Source organism: Astyanax mexicanus, chromosome 19 (assembly GCF_023375975.1).
Source record: "Astyanax mexicanus isolate ESR-SI-001 chromosome 19, AstMex3_surface, whole genome shotgun sequence".
In the NCBI taxonomy this organism is placed as follows: Eukaryota; Metazoa; Chordata; class Actinopteri; order Characiformes; family Acestrorhamphidae; genus Astyanax; species Astyanax mexicanus.
The window spans coordinates 4,488,574-4,507,989 of NC_064426.1; the positions used below are offsets into that span (position 1 = coordinate 4,488,574).

General features: G+C 37.2%; 1 protein-coding gene across 5 annotated transcripts in view; it reads right to left on the reverse strand.

Moving 5' to 3' along the window:
• The window catches only part of clec16a (C-type lectin domain containing 16A), a 95,390-nt gene that overhangs the window by 39,957 nt on the left and 36,017 nt on the right, over positions 1–19,416 (reverse strand). For 4 of the 5 annotated variants that reach the window (XM_049467792.1, XM_049467794.1, XM_049467791.1 and 1 more), the window contains 7 exons: positions 17,335–17,566; positions 12,354–12,477; positions 8,953–9,053; positions 7,219–7,338; positions 6,094–6,203; positions 3,225–3,269; positions 8–58 (listed from right to left, as the gene is read on the reverse strand). In XM_049467792.1, coding sequence (XP_049323749.1) covers positions 8–58; positions 3,225–3,269; positions 6,094–6,203; positions 7,219–7,338; positions 8,953–9,053; positions 12,354–12,477; positions 17,335–17,566 — 783 coding nt within the window. The remainder of the gene's footprint in view (positions 1–7; positions 59–3,224; positions 3,270–6,093; positions 6,204–7,218; positions 7,339–8,952; positions 9,054–12,353; positions 12,478–17,334; positions 17,567–19,416) is intronic. The other variant, XM_049467793.1, reaches the window with a different exon arrangement.

The following is a 19,416-nucleotide window of genomic DNA, read 5'->3' on the forward strand; positions in this document are numbered from 1 at the left end:
GACTCACAGTCATGCTCCTGTACTCGTCTTCAAACATGTCCAGGAAGATCTCTTCCCCCTGTGGAAGCAACACATTTCCAGAGAACAATCACGTCAACGGGCGGGCAGGCGGGCGGGCGGACAAAACCAAACACACAGCAGAGCAGCCTGTCCTACGCCTCTGTTTGAAGCTGGGGAGCACAACCGTCAACAGCTCCAAATATTTACCCAGCGTATGGACATGATATATGCAGACATAGTGTATACATATACTGTACTGTACACAGCACCAAATGAAAGATCTACCACGCCTACATACTTCAAAATAACGGAGCTTCAGACTGTTCTTTAGAGAGCGACGCCATAGCAGATGACATAAAACCACTTTACATTTCTTTCCATAAAGATCTGACACATAAAATACCAGTCAAAAGTTGTGACAGGTCTTAAAATGTAGTGTTTTTTATTATTTGAACACGTTCTGCATTGTAGATTAATACTGAAGTCATACAAATTATAAAAAGAAAATAAGAGCACATTTTCAATGACTTTTGAACATTTTCTCAGTCAGCTTTATGAGGTAGAGTCACCTGGAATTCAGGCTTTCAGTTAGCAGCTGTGCTGCTGAACTCATCAAGAGTTAACGACTTGAGTTTCTTGTCTCTTAATAATAATGTGTTTGAGAGCATCAGTTAAAGTAAAGTAGTAAAGAGGTAGAGTTACAGGTATACAGTGAATAGTGATTTTTTTGAGTAAATAAATAAATAAATAACTGATTTATTGAAAAAATAGCCTTTAAAAAACATTTAAACATCCATATGCATGCAAAGTGAATTTAAGTGCAATATATTTTTTTTTAAATCTGAGGAGAAACATGACAACTACCTGTATAAAAGTTACTACAAAATAGGGGTGGTCGATATGGCTCTAAAATAATATCACGATATTTCAGGGTTTTTTTGCGATAACGATATACTTGGCGATATAGGAAAACAGAAAAATAATTAATTAATTTCAGGAATATAGTATAATAGTATAACAGCATAATCATAATGTGGCAAAATAAATAATATAGCATAACATAATGCAGCAAAAAATATTGCAGAATATTTAGTGCATGCATATAAACTGCAAACTAAAACAATTATACAATAAATACACCTAAAGCTTCACAGTAAATAATAGACTACTTTTAAGACAGAACATCCCTATTATCACGATATGGATTTTTAATATCACAATATTTCTGTTTCACGATATATTGTATACGATATAATATTGCCCACCCCTACTACAAAAACATAAAATATCAAAACTGCATAAAATAAATAAGATGCCACAAAATTAGATATTTCACTTCGTACATTAGCAAGAAACTTTTTTTTTTACCCAATATAAAAGGCGAGTATAAAATCAGATGAGCATTCATCACAGAAAATAGAATATTATATAAGATCAGCTAAAAATATATTTTAATACAGAAATGTTGGGCTACTGAAAAGCACGTACATTATATGCCGTCAATACTTGGTTGAGGCTTCTTTTGCATGAATTACTGCATTAATGTGGTGTGACAAGAACAAAATCAGACTGTGACACTCATTGAAATATCTATCCTACACCGGGGAATCCTTGGTTCTTTTATGTAATGTCACACACTCCAAAAAAAACAAAAAAAAACACACACACGCAGCTTCCAGACTGTTACAGTATCTGCAGCCTCCTGATCTGGCAGGTTCCAGAAACTGCTGTGGAATGTCGTTATTCCCCGTGATGCAGGATTTTAAAATAAACGTTTGAAGCTTCTGAAAGTGAAAGATCTCTTTAAAGATCTTTAAAGCAATTCTTTCAGAGAAAAACAAAGAGATAATGACATGTTTATTAAGGATGAAGCTACGTGAGAATAAAACATTCTGAAAGTGAAACTAAACTCTTAACACCGTCCAGCTGTGGAAAATTACAGGAAACACTCCATTTATAGTAATTTATTCTCACTTTAATAAATACTAATATAATTTACTACTAACAAAATACTATTATCATTCTATTATCATTTAATATATATGTACATATGATAAAATACATAATACTCCAAATATACTACTGTAATTTAAACCTTTTTTTAATAGAGTTAAATTCAACTTAATATTTGTACATATATTAAATACATATAAATATATACAAATATAAATATATACTTGTATATATATATATATATATATATATATATATATATATATGTGCTTTTGTTTAAATATTTGTATAGCTAATGTAATTCTGCAGTTCCTTCAGGATTAGTTATTTCTTCTTTTATGAATCATGTACCTATACATCCATCCATCCATCCATCTATCGATCGATCTCTCCATCCATCCATCCATCCATCCATCCATCCATCCCATATCTATTCATTAATGTATCCATTTCTCTTTCTATCAATCCATTTACCTATTCATCCCTCTTATATTTATCCATTCATCTATCTATTCATCCAATTATTTATGTACCCCTTCATCCTGTAACTATTCATCCATCCTATATCTATTCATTAATTTATCCATCTTTCTTTCTATCCATCCATCCACCATCCTATCTATCTATCTTCCTACCAATCCAACTACCCATCCATCCCATATCTATCCATTAATTTATCCATCTCTCTTTCTATCCATCTATATATCCATCCATCCATCCATCCATCCATCCATCCAGTCTTCAAATTAATGGTGCTTTAGACTGTTCTTTAGAGAGTGATGCCATAAAAAAAACAATGTGGGATGAAGAGCACGGCAGCCGCACTGATACACAACACCATCAAACGCTTAGGTAACCTGTGGGAACGCGCCTGCCTCTCACAGTCTGTGTGTCTGTGTGTGTGTAAGTCTGTCTCTGTGTTTTTCTCTGTGTCCTGATTAATTTCTCTTTCATTTGATTGGTTTGACAGGATCTCGGCCGCAGGCTCTGCCTGTCTGACATGTTTGGACGGCGCGCCGGCGGGAGTTTCCCCGAATAGAATTCACTAGAATAAAGATCTGAGCTGTCAATGTTTGACTGGGATAATTAGAGGAAATGAATTACCAGTGAAGAGACGCTTCGGAGGCGCGGGGGGAGGGGGAGGGGGGAGGGGATTGCTGGATGATTAGTGGTTCAGCAGGACCCACAGCAAGATAAAACAGCCAATCAGGTGAGGAGAAACATGCTGACTGGAGTCTGGATGGTAGCAGGTTAATGATTACAGAACTTACCTTGTAAAAGCGGCGCAGCAGGTGGAGACTCTCCTCTCTAGCACCCTGATAAAAGAGAGAGAGAGAGAGAGAGAGAGACACAGGATTATAAATAGATATTGAGTTAATATAAATTGATTACATTAAAGGGGGTTTAAAGGGGAAAAAGAAGAAAAAAGGATTGGAAAATGAAAAGAAAAGGAAGAAAGAATAAAGGAAGATAAAGAGGAGGAGAGGAAGGGGAAAGAAAGAGAAGGATGGAAAAAAATGGAAAATACTAAATTCTCTGTTGGGTTTTTTATTATTTTTTTTAGTTATATGCATAAATTTTATATCTTATACTGAATATTGTTTAGGCTTTTTGTCGCATTGTTTTTTTTTGTCCTATTTCTGATGTTTTTTTCTCTCATGCCCCTCATACACCACAAAGGCAGGTCAGGATAAAGGTTAAGGGGAAGTTTAAAGCAGGCTTAAACTGTTTTAAGGTCTTTCACATTAAATTCTAATGAAATATGTTTAAGTTTGTGGGTGTAATGTGATAAATATGAAAACATTTCAAGGGGTATGAATACTTTCGCAAACCACTATAAACGTGAATAAATCAATCAATTTTAGAAACACTTAGATTTGTAATATTGGTGCTAATCCCTTAAAAAAATATTTGTATTAATCACAACAATAATCTGTGCATAAATAATGGAGAAAATCGTGATTATTTTTTTTATTTATTATTTTTTTAACTGTATTTTTGGAAAGGGGACAGTAATAATAAAGTAATAATAATAATAATAATAATAATAATAGCGTGATTTTTATCTTGCAGGCTTAATCAAATTTTTTTTTTTACTGTATTTTAACATTTAACACAAAAGCTCCTTTATAGACTTTTTTTTTATTTAAAAAAGGCTCTACAGCACCAGCCTAAAGTGCCTGAAGGGAATTTAGGAAATGAAATTTGAATAAATCATCAGTTTTCTGTTTGTTTCCTCTGTTATGTTATGTTAATGTTTTTGAAAAAAAGAAAAACAAGTAAATGAACAGAAAGCAGACAGACCCACCCGGAGCTTCCTTATAGGATTTTACAGGAAGAACAGAACGTTCCTGTAATGAGTTTGGTGTCTAACCAGTAAAAGTAAAAGTAAAACATCATTTGTCTTTTGTGTATTTTGAATATTTTTGTGTTTATGCTGATGTCATTTTTGAAAATGAAAATAAAAAGGTATATTTCTCTGTTTCTTATTTTTGGCTTACGTCTGTCTGTTTTAATCATTTTTTTAATGAATAATAAATTAACAAATAGTAAATGGACACAATCGGATTTTAGAGAAGGATCAGAAACTTCCTGTAAATGTGTTTCAAACAAAAAGTAAAACAGTATTTTTTTTTGAAGAAGAAGAAGAAGAAGAAAGAAAATGAAAATAAAAATAAATCTTGTATCTTAAAATGTTTTTAGATTTTAATTCTGTTCTCTTGTGTTTAATTCTTTTCTTTCTTTAATTTTTTTTTCTTTTTATGATATTTTACATTGTAAATTTAATACTGAAGACTATATTAAAGCTATACACATGGAATTATTTAGTTAAATAAACCAGAATATGATTTACTCTTTAGATTCTTTTAAGTATTACATGTATCTTTGAGGACAGATCTGCAGACCCTTGGTGAGATTTTAATCTCAGTGTCTTCATGAGGGAGAGTCACCTAGAATAGTTTTCTCAGTGTCTTAAAGGAAGGAGTTCCTGGAGGTGCTGAACAATAGTTGCGCCTTTTCTTTTCTTCACGCTGTGAAGCTCCAGCTCATCCCAATTAAATCACCTCAAATCACCATCTCAGTTCATCAGGTTTAGATCAGGGGATTAATGTGGAGGACCAACACTTTTTTATTGTTTACTATGTAATTCCATATGTGTCCCTTAATTGTTTTAATGTTTTTAACACTTTTTTTTATTTTATTTTTTTACTGTTTACTACACAATGCCATATGTGTCCCTTCAATGTTTTCATATCTTTAAAATTAATGTACAATGTAGAAAGATTTACTGTATTATAATACCTCAGGGTAGTTGTATTGCATTATAATATATTTCAAGGTAGTTTTGATGCTTTTTAAACTAGAATATTGTAAAGTGTTCAGAGTTACTGAGATTAACTGAGAGATTTAATGGAGAAAATAAACTCTAGTGTAGCTCCATATTCCACACTCTACAGCCTGAAAAGAGGAAATGTGCCATCAGCTGAGTGTGTGTGTGTGTGTGTGCATGACCATGTGAGTGTGTGTGAGTGTGAGAGAGAGTGAGAGAGAGAGAGAGAGAGAGAGAGAGAGAGAGAGAAAGAATAAACTTCAGCAAGTAAAACTGCTTAAAAACTGCTGTTTTTGGATTTTACATTTAAATAACTGTCCCGTTTTCTTTTTTTCATTACTTCTGTATTAATAAGTGAAAGAGCTTCCTTATAGGATTTTATAGTTCAGGAAGAATTCAGAAAGGACTTCCTGTAAATGTGTCTGCTGTCTAACTGCTACAAGTAATAGTAAAACATGAGGAAACAGATAATAGGGAAAATCCAGTTCAATCCCACAGTACTGTAATTCATTGTAATTCCCACTGAACAGCGTTTACTGTAAACAGTAAATGAAGCAAGCGTGATGAATATCCATGTACATAATCCTGTAGAGTTCTGGGTTCTGGTTGAATATGAGCAATATGAGTGGGATTTTCTGATTTATTTAGAAACTAATGTCCAGTGTTGCACAATAGCCCTGCTCTAATCAGCTTCCTGTTTGGATTGGGGTGATGATGTAAGTGGTCTGGAGGGAGTTTGGTAAGTTATTTTATTATACTGTATATACTGGAAGAAAGGGCACGGTATAAAGTCACCGGATGCTGCGTACCTCCAGACAGGCCAGGTGGACGTCCTTGATGATGCACTGAGTGTTGGAGAGGACCGACTGCTTGAGTAGAAGACAGCACAGCTCCAGAGTGGCCAGCCGTACCCTCCCGTCTGACAGAAACAAAAAGAAATGCAGAATCGATTAATGATTAAGTGTCTGGAGAGCGTCTGGTGTGTTGAAATGATTAACCAGGCCTTTACTGCTGACGCCTACAGCTGCTGCTGCTTGTTTGCGGCTCTTCCTGCTTCAGTTTAGTCTTCAGAAATAGACAGTAAGTGATTTGAGTAGAGGTAAATTGGACCATTAATCAATCATCTGTATAGATTTCCTATCAGTATAGCAGCATTTGACTAAATATAAGCAGAAAGTAAAGACAATTAGATCTTATCTGTATATCCCTCATCACAAGTGATACCAAAAGACCAGGAGGGTGAAGACTAGCACATGCCTCCTCCGATACATGTGAAGTCAGACTCCGCCTCTTTTTGAACTTTTTGAACATCACAGCGCTAACGCTCGGAGGAAAGCGCAGCGACTGGGTTCTGATACATCAGCTCACAGATGCAGCTTAAGAGTGATGTAGGAAAAAAGCTCCATCTACTGTACCCAGAAAGAACAAAGCCAATTGTGCTCTCTCAGGGCTCCGGCAGCTGAGGGCAAGCTGCATGACCAGGATTCGAACCGAAGCGATCTCCCGATCATAGTAGCAGAACTCCAAAGTGTGAAAAGTGAATGAGTGGGGAGCTGAGGTGTGTGCATGCACTGTGCGAGCTTATATTGTGATTATCATGCCATAGCTTTACATTCAATAAAAAATAGCAAAAAAAAAATGGTCACAGATTGTTTTCTTGAGAAACTGTTGGGAAAACGTGACCCAACCTGGGCCGAGTTCGGTTTACAATATTTTTATATGCAATTTGGGAGAAATGTTGTCTGTAGTTTATAAAATCAAAAAATAATGTTCATTTTATTTAAATATATACCTATAAATAGCAAAATCAGAGAAACTGATTCAGAAACTGAAATGGTCTCTTTTTTTTTATATATGGTTCACTGATTTAGCACCGACTCACAGCTAGACAAGCTGAAGCAAGTGTGTGTTGTGCAGCTGAGTGTTGATGTTACCTGGCTGAGCAGCCTGGTTCATGATTCTGATCAGCCTCTCCACCAGAACTTGGCTGTAACTGCTCCTCTCCTGCCCAGGTACAGGCAGCTGGATCTTCTCCAACAGCTCTGGGTTTATTCCTGCAGGCACGGACACACACACAAACACACACACAGTTTCACAGACTTAAGTCATAAGGTTTATTAACATTTTCATGCACACATTTGAATAAAAGATATACTATGCTTCTAATGTGTTTTTAATAGAGCTGTTCCACTGATGTGGAATTGGCAGTGTTCTTGTTTGCCTCATTTCAACCAACAAAATTACCCAACCCACTCATTAGGACTCCCCCTATCACTAGTAATGCCCCAACACACCAGGAGGGTGAAGACTATCTAGCACATGCTTCCTCCGATACCTGTGAAGTCAGCCACCGCTTCTTTTCGAGCTGCTGCTGATGCTGTAGCATTGCCGAGCAGCATCACAGCGCACTCTGAGGAAAGCTCAGCAACTCGGTTCTGATACATCAGCTCACAGACGCCCTGTGCTGCACACTTCACCCTAGCAGTGATGTGGGGAGAGAGCGCCATCTACCCACTCAGAGGGAGCAGGGCCAATTGTGCTCCCTCTGAGCGCCGGCAGCTTGATGGCAAAGCAGGGGTTCGAACCTGCGACCTCCTGCTCATAGTGGCAGCGATTTAGACAGCTGGACCACTCGACGCCATATGATGTGATGTTTTGATGGTTCCACTAAAACTGGTGGAAACACAGGATGCTTCGCTAAAAAGCACCAAGGTTCTTATAAGCCCGAAAAGAACAAAGTTTTTTTTTGGTGGAAAAGCACTATAAGTGATGCCAAAGAAAACTTTATTTTACTGTGTTCATGATGTGGAGGAACCATGATTGAAAGAGAATAGTATAAGAGATTTTTGGACATTTAACCCTTAACTCCATATCCTCGCTGTCCAATCAAAAAACACTGAATGAAAAACAATGAATCTCCAAAACAGCAATTTTACAGGAGAGAGAGAAAAAACCTTGTAAACTTTCAGTGGAAGTCAATGTAAAAAGAGTTTATTTCAGGTCATTTTGAAGAGTTTTCATTGGTCCGTTCATCAAGAAATTTTGGCACAGTGTACGGGACAGTTTGTCTGTTCAAATTATGTAGTAAACTCAACAAAAATCAACAAATATGGAGATGAGTAATTTTCATAGGACAGCGATAATATGCAAGCCCATTCTACATTACAGTCATAATTGACATACGTACTATAGCCCCTAAAATACACCCCTGTGGGACTCCACAAAATCTGGTAAATTATCCATAAAGACTATATGATTGCTTTTGCTTTAAGATTAACCATAAACATAAAGATTATTAATTAATAATACATAAGGATTAAGGGGTTGAAAGGTTCTTTAGCTCTCTATTACAAATGTTTGTTCTATACATTTATGCTACAACATATTATGCTACAACTTTTTGCTGAATGATACAAAAAAAGGAAAACTTTATACTGTATTTAAAATAAATATAATATTTCTCCAGCTTTACTGCGCACACAAATCCACTGTTAATATCATGACATGAATGTTGAATTATTAAATATCCCAAACTAAATTGCAAAGAGAAAATAATAAATAAGGAACTAAGAACCCTCTGACGTTACCTTCATTTTAAACAGTGCAGGCACATTTATAGCAGGATAACAACATTAGGTCACTTTAAACAGTAAACAGGGATCAGGTACCTTTGCTGTGAGACATGGCGAAGAGGAGGCAGAGGACGAAAAGGGCGTGGTAGTCCTCCAGCTCGCAGTCCAGGGCGTTATACACCATGTCCAAGAAGGGTCTGCAAGAGACAACAGTGCAGTACAGCTTCATATATTTAGATTTTGACTTTTGATTGATCTGGTTTGGTTATTTCTAGATATATCAGGCGGCTTTATAATGAATTTTTCTTTTAATAAATAAGTTGATAAATAAAATAAAGGTTTACTATAATATGCCCTAACTCTTAACACTTTTATGGTGAGAGTGTCTTAATTTAGGTAACTTAGCTTTATTTGCTAAGACCTTCCTAGAAAATGAACACAGGCACATTTTAACATTGCATAAACTATGAATTTGTGAGTGTGTCTCTGTGCTAGACTAAAAGCTAACTGTGCCAAGTTGATGCTATAGCACCTCAGGTTATTGCTATGGTGTAGCAAAGTGGTTATAAAGGGATGGATATGGTGTTTTTGAGTGGTGGCTTTAGTATCCTAGGTTATTGCTGATTGGTTGATACTAATTTGCTATAGTATCCTATGCGGTTGTCGGGCTGTTGCTAAGGTGATGCCATGCAGTTGCTATAAACACTATAAAATGTGATACTCTGGTCGTTGCTAGGTGGTTGCTATTGTGTTGCTAACTGCCAACTTGGTGGTGGCTATGGTATGGTTAAGCGGTTGCTATGGTGTAGCTAAGTGGTTGTGAAGTGATTGAGATGGTGTTTCTAAATAAAGGCTCCAGTACTCCCGGTGGTCACTAAGTTGATGCTATAGTACCTCAGGTTGTTGCTATGGTGTAGCAAAGTGGTTATAAAGTGACTGATGTGGTGTTTTTGAGTAGTGGCTTTAGTATCCTAGGTTATTGCTGATTGGTTGATATCTATTTGCTATAGTATCCTACACGGTTGTCGGCCTGTTGCTAAGGCGATGCCATACAGTTGCTTTAAACCTTGGTGGTTGCTAGGTGGTTGCTATTGTGTTGTTAACTGCCAACTTGGTGGTGGCTATGGTATTGTTAGGCGGTTGCTATGGTATCTCAGGCTGTTGTTACGGTGTATCTAAGTGGTTGTGAAGTGGCTGACATGGTGTTTCTAAATAAAGGCTCCAGTACTCCAGGTGGTCACTACGGTGTTGCTAAGTCATTGCCATAGTACCTCATGTTGTTGCTAGGGTGTAGCTAAGTGGTAATGAACTACAGGTGGTCGCTATGCTGTTGCTTATTGGTTGATATCTATTTGCTATAGTATCCTATGCGGTTGTCGGGCTGCGGTTGCTAAGGTGATGCCATGCAGTTGCTATAAACACTATAAAACGTGATACCCTGGTGGTTGCTAGGTGGTTGCTGTTGTGTTGCTAACTGCCAACTTGGTGGTGGCTATGGTATTGTTAAGTGGTTGCTATGGTATCTCAGATTGTTGCTACAGTGTAGCTAAGAGGTTGTGAATTGACTGAGATGGTGTTTCTAAATAAAGGCTCCAGTACTCCAGGTGGTCACTACGGTGTTTCTAAGTCATTGCTATAGTACCTCATGTTGTTGCTAGGGTGTAGCTAAGTGGTAAAGAAGTGACTGCTATGATGTTTCTAAGTGTTAGCTTTAGCATTACAGGTGGTCGCTATGCTGTTGCTTATTGGTTGATATCTATTTGCTATAGTATCCTAGGTGGTTGCTAAGTGGACGCTATACAGTTGCTATAAAAATACTATAAAATGTTCTTTTTTTACAGTGATAAAAACAGCTAAGCTAAGCTATGCTTTGCAATGCTAGACTATGTGGCTCCTGTGCACGAACTGTTAGTAGTGTAAGCCAACCAATAAAAGCACATTGTTTTAATGAGTCTTCTGTGTATGAAAAATCAGTGTATTTCATTCTGATGTAAAATAATGTATTTTTATGCATTTTATACACAAAACAACATCTTAAACACTCAGTTTAGCAGAGTGTACCACTAGCAGTAACCTTAAATACTTTATAAATTAATAAAAAAAATAAACAGCTTCCTTAATATAGTCTCAAATCTCATTATTATTCCATATTTTAAGTGTAAGTCATGCCTTGTCTTTTTGATATTTGATGATTTTTAGTTAGTCCTTGTACTGTAAGTTTAATGTTTTTTTTTTTTTTTATCTGTGCAAAACTTTGGTCAATATGCGTTGTGTTAAATGTGCTCTAAAAATAAACTGACACTGACATTAAGAAAGAGTCTCAAATTGTAAATAATTAGTGAACTGGTTTCCCTTGAACAATAAATCTTATTCAGCAGCCAAGTTTTTTTTGGCAGAGCTCAGCTGGAGAGAGCGTGTACACACAAACACACACACACACACACACACACACACACACACACACATACACACTTTTCCATGGAACTCCATGCAGAATCTCCACTAATGCCACATGCAAGAATTCAAAGGAACTGGAGAGCACAGGTTGTTTACACAGGGATTATTTTTTTTTTTTAAATGGGTCACTGTATATTGTATTTCTTTTCCGCAGCCGTTTAGCTCCGCCTTTCAGACACAATTTAGGAGATAAGTGCACAGGAACAGTGTGGTGAAGTGGGATTTACTATTTAGGGCACGTCAATAAAGTAACACTGATAATCATGTTTTAACCCTCCTGTTATGTTCCGGGTCAATTTGACCTGTTTTAAGTTTGAAGATCTAGGAAAAATAGTTAAATTTTTTTTTTTCAGTATTAAACTTCTTCTGGTTGCTTTAATTAGTGAAATTAATATATAATATGAAAATGGTTCATCTCACATATTTGCAACAACCACCCCCTGCAAAAACTAAAGCTAAAATTAAATTGCATAGTTATGTTTCAATGTTACAGTATGTAAAACTATTGTTTTATATGTTGGTCCTTTAAAGGTAATAAAGTAGTGAAACATAAAAAAAAAAAAAAAAAAAGTTTTATTTTGTATTTTTTTATGAAGCATTACATTTTAGAGGTAAGGGACACATTATAAATGTGTCCCTTACCTCTAAAATGCTCGAAATTATGATATAAATGCTTGAAATTATGATATTTTTATTTGGGAGAAATGTTGAACGTAGTTTATAGAATAAAACAACAATGTAAATTTTTATTCATATAAGAATATCGTTATTGCAAAAACACCCTGAAATATTGTGATAATATTTTAAGGCTATTTCTCCCACACTTAAGCAAGAACATGGCTTTATTTGACTGCACTCTGCATGTGCTGGAAAACACATGCACATTTGCATGTATGTGTGCATGCACGCATAGTTACATACATTCACACACATACGTTTGCATGCATGTGCATATAGGTATACATTAACATATGTTCCCATCTGCAGCTCACATGCAAAGGTGGGCGCAGGTGTGCGTTTGTGGTTTCTGAGGTGAGTACCTGCTCCTCTGGCCCTCGGTTCGAGCAGCAGCTGCAGCCGTTTTCTCCTCATCAGTGATGTTCTGCTCGGTCAGGCTGGACACGTCTGACAGCTTACACTTCTCCATCACCACCATTTCAATCTCTGCAAAACACACACACACACGGCTATGCAAATCACCGCACATCAGATCACAGCACGCTTCAGGCTTTATCTAATCCCTGCACAGCCACAACCTGCGTGTTTGTGTATCTATCATTAAGGGCGTTTTCCCACTTTTTCGCAGGACTGATTATCTCATTATCTCTGGTTTGTTTTCACACACAAGAACTCGAATCTGAACTGTAGATCGATTGCGCAATTCCATGCATCACTTTACTTAATGTAGCTTCACAAAAGCTTCAGTCTTTTTTTGTTTATATTCTAATTACTATAATTTTCATTTAAATAATTTTTTATTTAAATAATAATATAGTATATGCTATTTTACTATACCATCACTCCAGTTCTATCATAGTGTGGAATTTATTAGGATATACTAATAGAAAGGGAAGTAATACAATCAAATCAAAGCAGTTACGTTACAATGAACCAATAAAGCAAAGAACCTATCACACTACCCTACACAGGGCACAGGGAGCAGATAGCATTCACACCTGCAGCAGACTTGACCACAGTGAGTTTAGGGCAAACCCCAAACTAGTTAATTTAAGAAGACCAGATATCAGTACTCTGGACTGGTTGCTCAAAGGCTTTAAAGGGGGACTAAACCCTCTGATTTTTTGCTGCCCAAATTTAAAAAATGCTAAAAGAAAAAAAAAAAAGAAAAAAAATTGGGAGGGGTAGTTTGGGAGGGGCACTGAGTGATGTATGGGTTTAGAGGCTGAGCAGAAACTTGTGAGGGCATTGCAGAGGCAAAAATTACCACAATAAAGCAATTACCCAACCCACTCATTAGGACCCCCCTATCACTAGGAGGGTAAAGACTAGCACATGCCTCCTCTGATACATGTGAAGTCAGACTGATGCAGCATTACCGAGTAGCATCACAGCACAGCGCACTTGGAGGAAAGTGCAGTGACTCACAGCTCACAGATGCAGCCTTGTGCTGATCAACATCACCCTAGGAGTAATGAGGAAAAAGAGTGCCAACTAATGTTCCCACCAAGAGACAGCAAGGCTAATTGTGCTCTCTCGGGGCTCTGGCAGCTGATGACAAGCTGTGTATAAAAAAAATTAAGCAGAATTGATATGTATCATTACTTTAAAGGAAAACTATTTAGTTATCAAAGTTTAGTGGCTCTTTAAAGCAGCTTTCACACGTGATCAAACATACCGAACTCAAGGCACGACAAGTGTGAAAACACTATAAAATGCATTTTCAGAGCATGACCGGGCTGAGACTGGAAAAAAAGGGAAACATACTGCAACTAACTCCAGAGTTAGTTTAGTTTAAACACCCGTAAGTGTCTGAAAGTGAAAGTGCTGGCATGCAAGGAAAGGTCAACAGTGTGCATTCCCTTGAAACCTGAGGTCTGCTTAATTAGATGTTGACAGTCTGGAAAATTCAGGCAGTGCCTGGTTCTGCACTTCTGCTGAACTTCAGCTCCACAAACCGCAGACACGCTGTCAGCCTGTCAGCGGCGTCCAGCGTTCCTCAACTCTGGCCTGGAGCACTTCTCTCTCCCAGGCCTTCAGAGCCGCAGCAGGGCGTGGTTTACAGCTCACTTGTGCAAATAAACTGGCCAGACAAACAGCAGATCTGCCAATTTGGGTGGAGCTTCACAGGCTGGGAGTGAGAAATCAGTTTGTTTTAATGACGGGATTTAGTGGTAAAAAAAAAGAAAATGCCACTATGATAGAGATGAAATCGCTGGTTCCAATCCCGGTCATGCAGCTTGCCATCAATAGCTGCTGGAGCCCTGAGAAAGCACAGCCGGCCTTGCTCTCTCTGGGTGGGTACAGTAGATGTTGCTTTTTCCCCCTCATCACTGCTAGGTTGATGTTGATCAGCACAAGGCTGCATCTGTGAGCTGATGTATCAGAACCAAGTCGCTGCACTTTCCTCTGAACATGCTGTGTTGCTACAGTTCAAAAAGGGGGAGTCTGACTTCACATGTGTCAGAGGAAGCGTGAGCTAGTCTTTACTCTCCTTGTGTTGTAGCATCACCAGTGATGGGGATATACAGCTGAGTAGCAGCTGAATGGGTGGGACATGAAAACTAATTATGACCCCAAGAATTCATGTGATCAAGACGAAAAAAAAAAAGATTAAAAGACAAAAATGCATCAAATTAGAATGAAAAAGCTTGCATATTATCCCAAACTGTTTCTGTCTTTGCACAACTATATCACGATGTAATGCTGAACAGACTAGCTTTGGGTTCGACAACAGTATGGAAAAAATAATTTTAAAGCAAAATTCTTAATTCACAAATTGTGCATTTGTGTAATCCGTTCTACTATTGAATTTCTCTTAAGAGAAAGAGAAATTAAAATTAAGGTCTTTAGTAGAATGAGGAAAAAAAGGCGTTTTTATTTAACCCTGCTCACTGTTCACTGAATTATAGGTCTCTGAGGAAAGACAGGATTTTGGCTCTTGCTCATTAATACTCATACATGCAAACATATCGCTTCTGATTGGCTAACAGCACTGCAGCCAGTGAATGCCTATCTGCCTTCCCCCACAGTCAATTTTACAGCTCTAAAACCAAAACAACAAAATGTTTTTTTTAGAGATACAGCCTTAGTTCTAAAGATATAGCTAGAGTGCTAGGTAAAGTTAACTCTGAAACTTCACTTAACATCAAAGTCTTAACTCAATTTTAGCAGAAGGAGACCTTTAATTAAAATTAATGTAAAATTACCAAAATGACTGATAAAGATATATAAAGAAATTTGATATTTTTTGTCTTTTCAAATTTAATTGAGAATCCAAACCAGAAAAATGCATTCATATACTATTCAAGTATGGAACTATTCATTTATTTATTTTGATTTGATTAATTAGTCTATATTCCTGTAATTTGGATGTCAGCATCTTGTTAGCGTGATTGAGTTAAACTAGCCTTGATGATTTAAATTTCACACTACTGGATACACAGACTTCAGACCGTGGCTGTGACTCACAGGTACGAATGAAAGCACAGTAATGCACACAGTGAGAGAGCATGGAGAGAACAGGAGGGGGAGGAGCTTAGAGTCTGAGAGGTTCGGGTCACCTTCAGCCCGGAAGGGTGGACAGCACAGAATGAATGTGGACCAGAATGACTATCATCAACACAGGGACTAGATATGAAATGGCAGCGTAAGTGTGGGTGGGCTCTGAAAACTGGCTCTGGCTCTGATTGGACAAGGCAAAGGATCTGATATCAGATCTGAGAGAAACAGCGAGTTTTTACCATATTATTAGGTTCTTGGAAAACCAAAGACATATTTTTAGGCTCTTAATTAATGTAGTAAAGGTTTAAAAAAGGGGAAAATTACTGAAATAATAATCATATATAATAATGTATAATTTTGTTTATTTGTTTTCTTGTTTTATCCAATTTTATTTGGTGCATGCGAAATATTAATACTTTGCTATTTAAGATCATTAACTTTAATTTTCTTGTTTTTTAATTAATATCTTTAAACATACAGTATATAGCAAAAAAGTAATCTATTGCCATGTCACTTTATTTCAATATTGTGCAGCCCTAGTGGGCAATAATGTAAAAATATCAATGTCAAAATGATAATTAATAGTATAATTCTTTGTTATTATTTTGTCAACATTTGCAAAAATAATCTATTTAAGACGGAAATACCCTTTAAAACTTCTGAGGACAATCTGAAAGTAAAATGCTAACATAAGCATAAATAATTGTAACGTATATATATATATATATATATATATATATATATATATATATATATATATATATATATATATATATATTTCTAATAATTTTATTTAGAATTTTTTTTCCCTTTTTTCCCCCAATTTACACGGCCAATAGCCCAACCCATTTATTATGACACCCTCTATCACTAGTGATGCCACAACACAAGGAGGGTGAAGACTAGCACATGCCTCCTCTGATACATGTGAAGTCAGACTCCGCCTCTTTTTAAACTGCTGCTGATGCACCATTACAGAGTAGCACCACAGCGCTAACGCTTGGAGGAAAGCTCAGCAACTCGGTTCCGATACAACAGCTCACAGATGCAGCCTTGTGCTGATCCACATCACCCTAGGAGCGATGAGGGGAAGAGTTGCATCTACTGTACCCACCCAGAGAGAGCAAGGACAACTGTACTCTTTCAGGGCTCCGGCAGCTGATGGCAAGCTACATGAACAGGATTCGAACCGGCGATCTCCTGATCATAGTGGCAGCGTTTTAGACTGCTGGACCACTCGGAGCACCAATATTTGTAATATTTAATAAAAAATGTGGTTGTTTTACTAATAGTGTATTCATTAAAATATCTCCAAATAAACTACTTTCTTTAGATTGAGAAACTGAGGTTTCTTTTTACTGTATTTATATTTATTTGGTTCTGTTCTAATGTGATCTGCAATTATTAATGAAAAGGAAAAGATTTTTAATAATGATTAATGGTTAGCAGTCTAAAGTTTTTGCACTGCAAAAAGTCAGTGCTCTTCAAGTACTGATAATACAAATAACAAGTTGAAAGATTATACAGTAAACCAAAGTTAGCACAGCCACATCCTTCAATCTTCTACTAGGATATCTACTGGCTTTAACATTTAATTTATTTAATTTAATAGTTTCTTTAACAGGGACAGTGTACATTAATTAATATTACTGTAAACGCACCAGAATTAGCCTAAAGGCTATTTTTCATCCGTTGTCCCTGGACATGTGCTGTTTGTTTGATTTCTCCGCTCAGATCTACATACAGCCAGTTCAGAGAGCGGCACCACGGCTGCAGGGGGCGCTCTGGAGAATGGAAGATTAGTCAATGATGGTGGGACATTCATCCGTCGCCACTCACCTTCCGTGTCCCCACACGTCCTGCTGGGCTTTGAGCTAGCCTCTGTACCTTTAGCCTTTTCTTTCTCCTCCTCCGTGCCTTCCTCAGCCCCCCTCTCCTCCTCTTCCTCCTCCCCCACGTTCTTGTAGTTGGGCCGTTTCTGGGTTCTCTTCCTGCCGCGCTGCCGACTCATCTCCAGAGAACGCTCCAGACTCTCGGGGGGCTTGGTGAAGCGGCGCACTCCACTGTTAGACTGAAAAAAAAAAAAAAACAGAGAAATATTAGAGAATATTAGACCAAAGATGAAATCCTCCACCCAGTGTACAGCTCTGGAAAAAAGTAAGAGACCATTTAAAATGTAAGATTTTACCAAATTAAAAACTTCTGGAATATAATCAAGAGGAAGATTGATTATCACAAACCATCAAACCAAACTGAACTGCCGAACTTGAATTTTTGCACCAGAAGAGGAATAAAGTTATTCAAAAGCAGTGTGTAAGACTGGTGGAGGACATAGCGTGCAAGCCCCAAATATTGATTTATTAACTCTAAAAACCTGAAAAAATGAATATGAACTTGTTTTCTTTGCATTATTTGAGGTCTGAAAACTCTCCCCTGTTTTGTTATGTCAGTAGTTTATAGAATAAAACAGCAATATTCATTTTACTCAAACATAAACCTATAAATAACAAAATCAGAGAAACTGATTCAGAAACTGAAGTGGTCTCTGTGTGCATATTGTGCATTCAAGGAAATTAAAATATTAGTTTATGTAAAGAATGCTTAAGCACCTGTATAATGCTCTATGATTTATATTGCGTTATTAATAAATGCAGGACTTTCTTTTTTTCTTTTTTTTTAATCAGAATTCACCAGATGTCCGTAATCCAACCCCAAAGATGAAGACAATGGAGTAAAATAAATGATGCTGGGCTGATATAATCTGTCTCTGTTGGGCTACATTCATACTACCAGGCTGACACAAATCTGATGCTTTTTTTTTGCGGCTCAGATCTGATTTTTTCATGGCTGTGTGAACGTTCCAAATCTGTGCCAATTGTTTTTCCTGGAGGTGCTGAACAATAGTTGCGGCTTTTCTTTCCTTCACGCTGTGAAGCTCCAGCTCATCCCAATTAAATCACCTCACATCATTATCTCAGTTCATCAGGTTTAGATCAGGGGGTTGTGTCAGGTGGAGGACAAACACTTTTTTTTACTGTTTACTTCATAATTCTTTATGTGTCCCTTAACTTTTTTTTTAAGTCTTTAATTTTAATCTATTTAATGTAGAAAATACATTAAATAAAGAAATTACGAAATAAAAACCTTGAACCAATAATGTATAGTGTATGAAATACTGTAGCTCAACACCACAATTTCATTTAGCAGCATAGCTTCAAATTAGGAGCTATGGTACTTTGCCACCTTGCCACAACCACAGCCAACCCTCTTCTAGTCAGCAGGCAAAGACTTCAAGCACTAATCCAGCTGCAACATACCAATACTCACACCCAGTACTGTAAAAGCTTCAGAAAACTGGAAGCAGGACCAGGCCTAACTGTAAATATATGGTTTTTGAGGGTTTCTGAGAAAATACCAAAAAGTCTGAATAAAGTTCAAAACAAGTGAAGATCTTTATCTTGCATGCACTTCCTTTGTTTTCTTCCTGACAAAACACACTCACACACACACACACACACACACACACCATCCACAGAGAGACAGACAGAGAGAGAGAGAGAGAGAGAGAGAGTGTGTGAATAAAAGAGCGCAAGAGAGAGAGAAGAAAGAGAAAAAAGTGCCAAACTTCAACCGAAACAGGCCAAAGAAACTGAGAACATGGCCTGAAACTGAGATTCTGAAAGCTGCACTGTAAGTGACAAAGGTAGCTCTGATCATTACGATGCCACATGAGAGAGAGCGTACGGGGAAAGAAAGAGGGTCACTGGTTTCTCAGAAAATAATAAAAAAAAAACATGCTCCGCTCTGCAACAGGAAGCAGATGCCTAGCAGCTCAGGACACGGCGGGACGGGACGAGAACACTGAGGTCTACCTCAAGCTTCACAACCTGGGGGCGTTCCACGAACCTACAGACCCAGTGT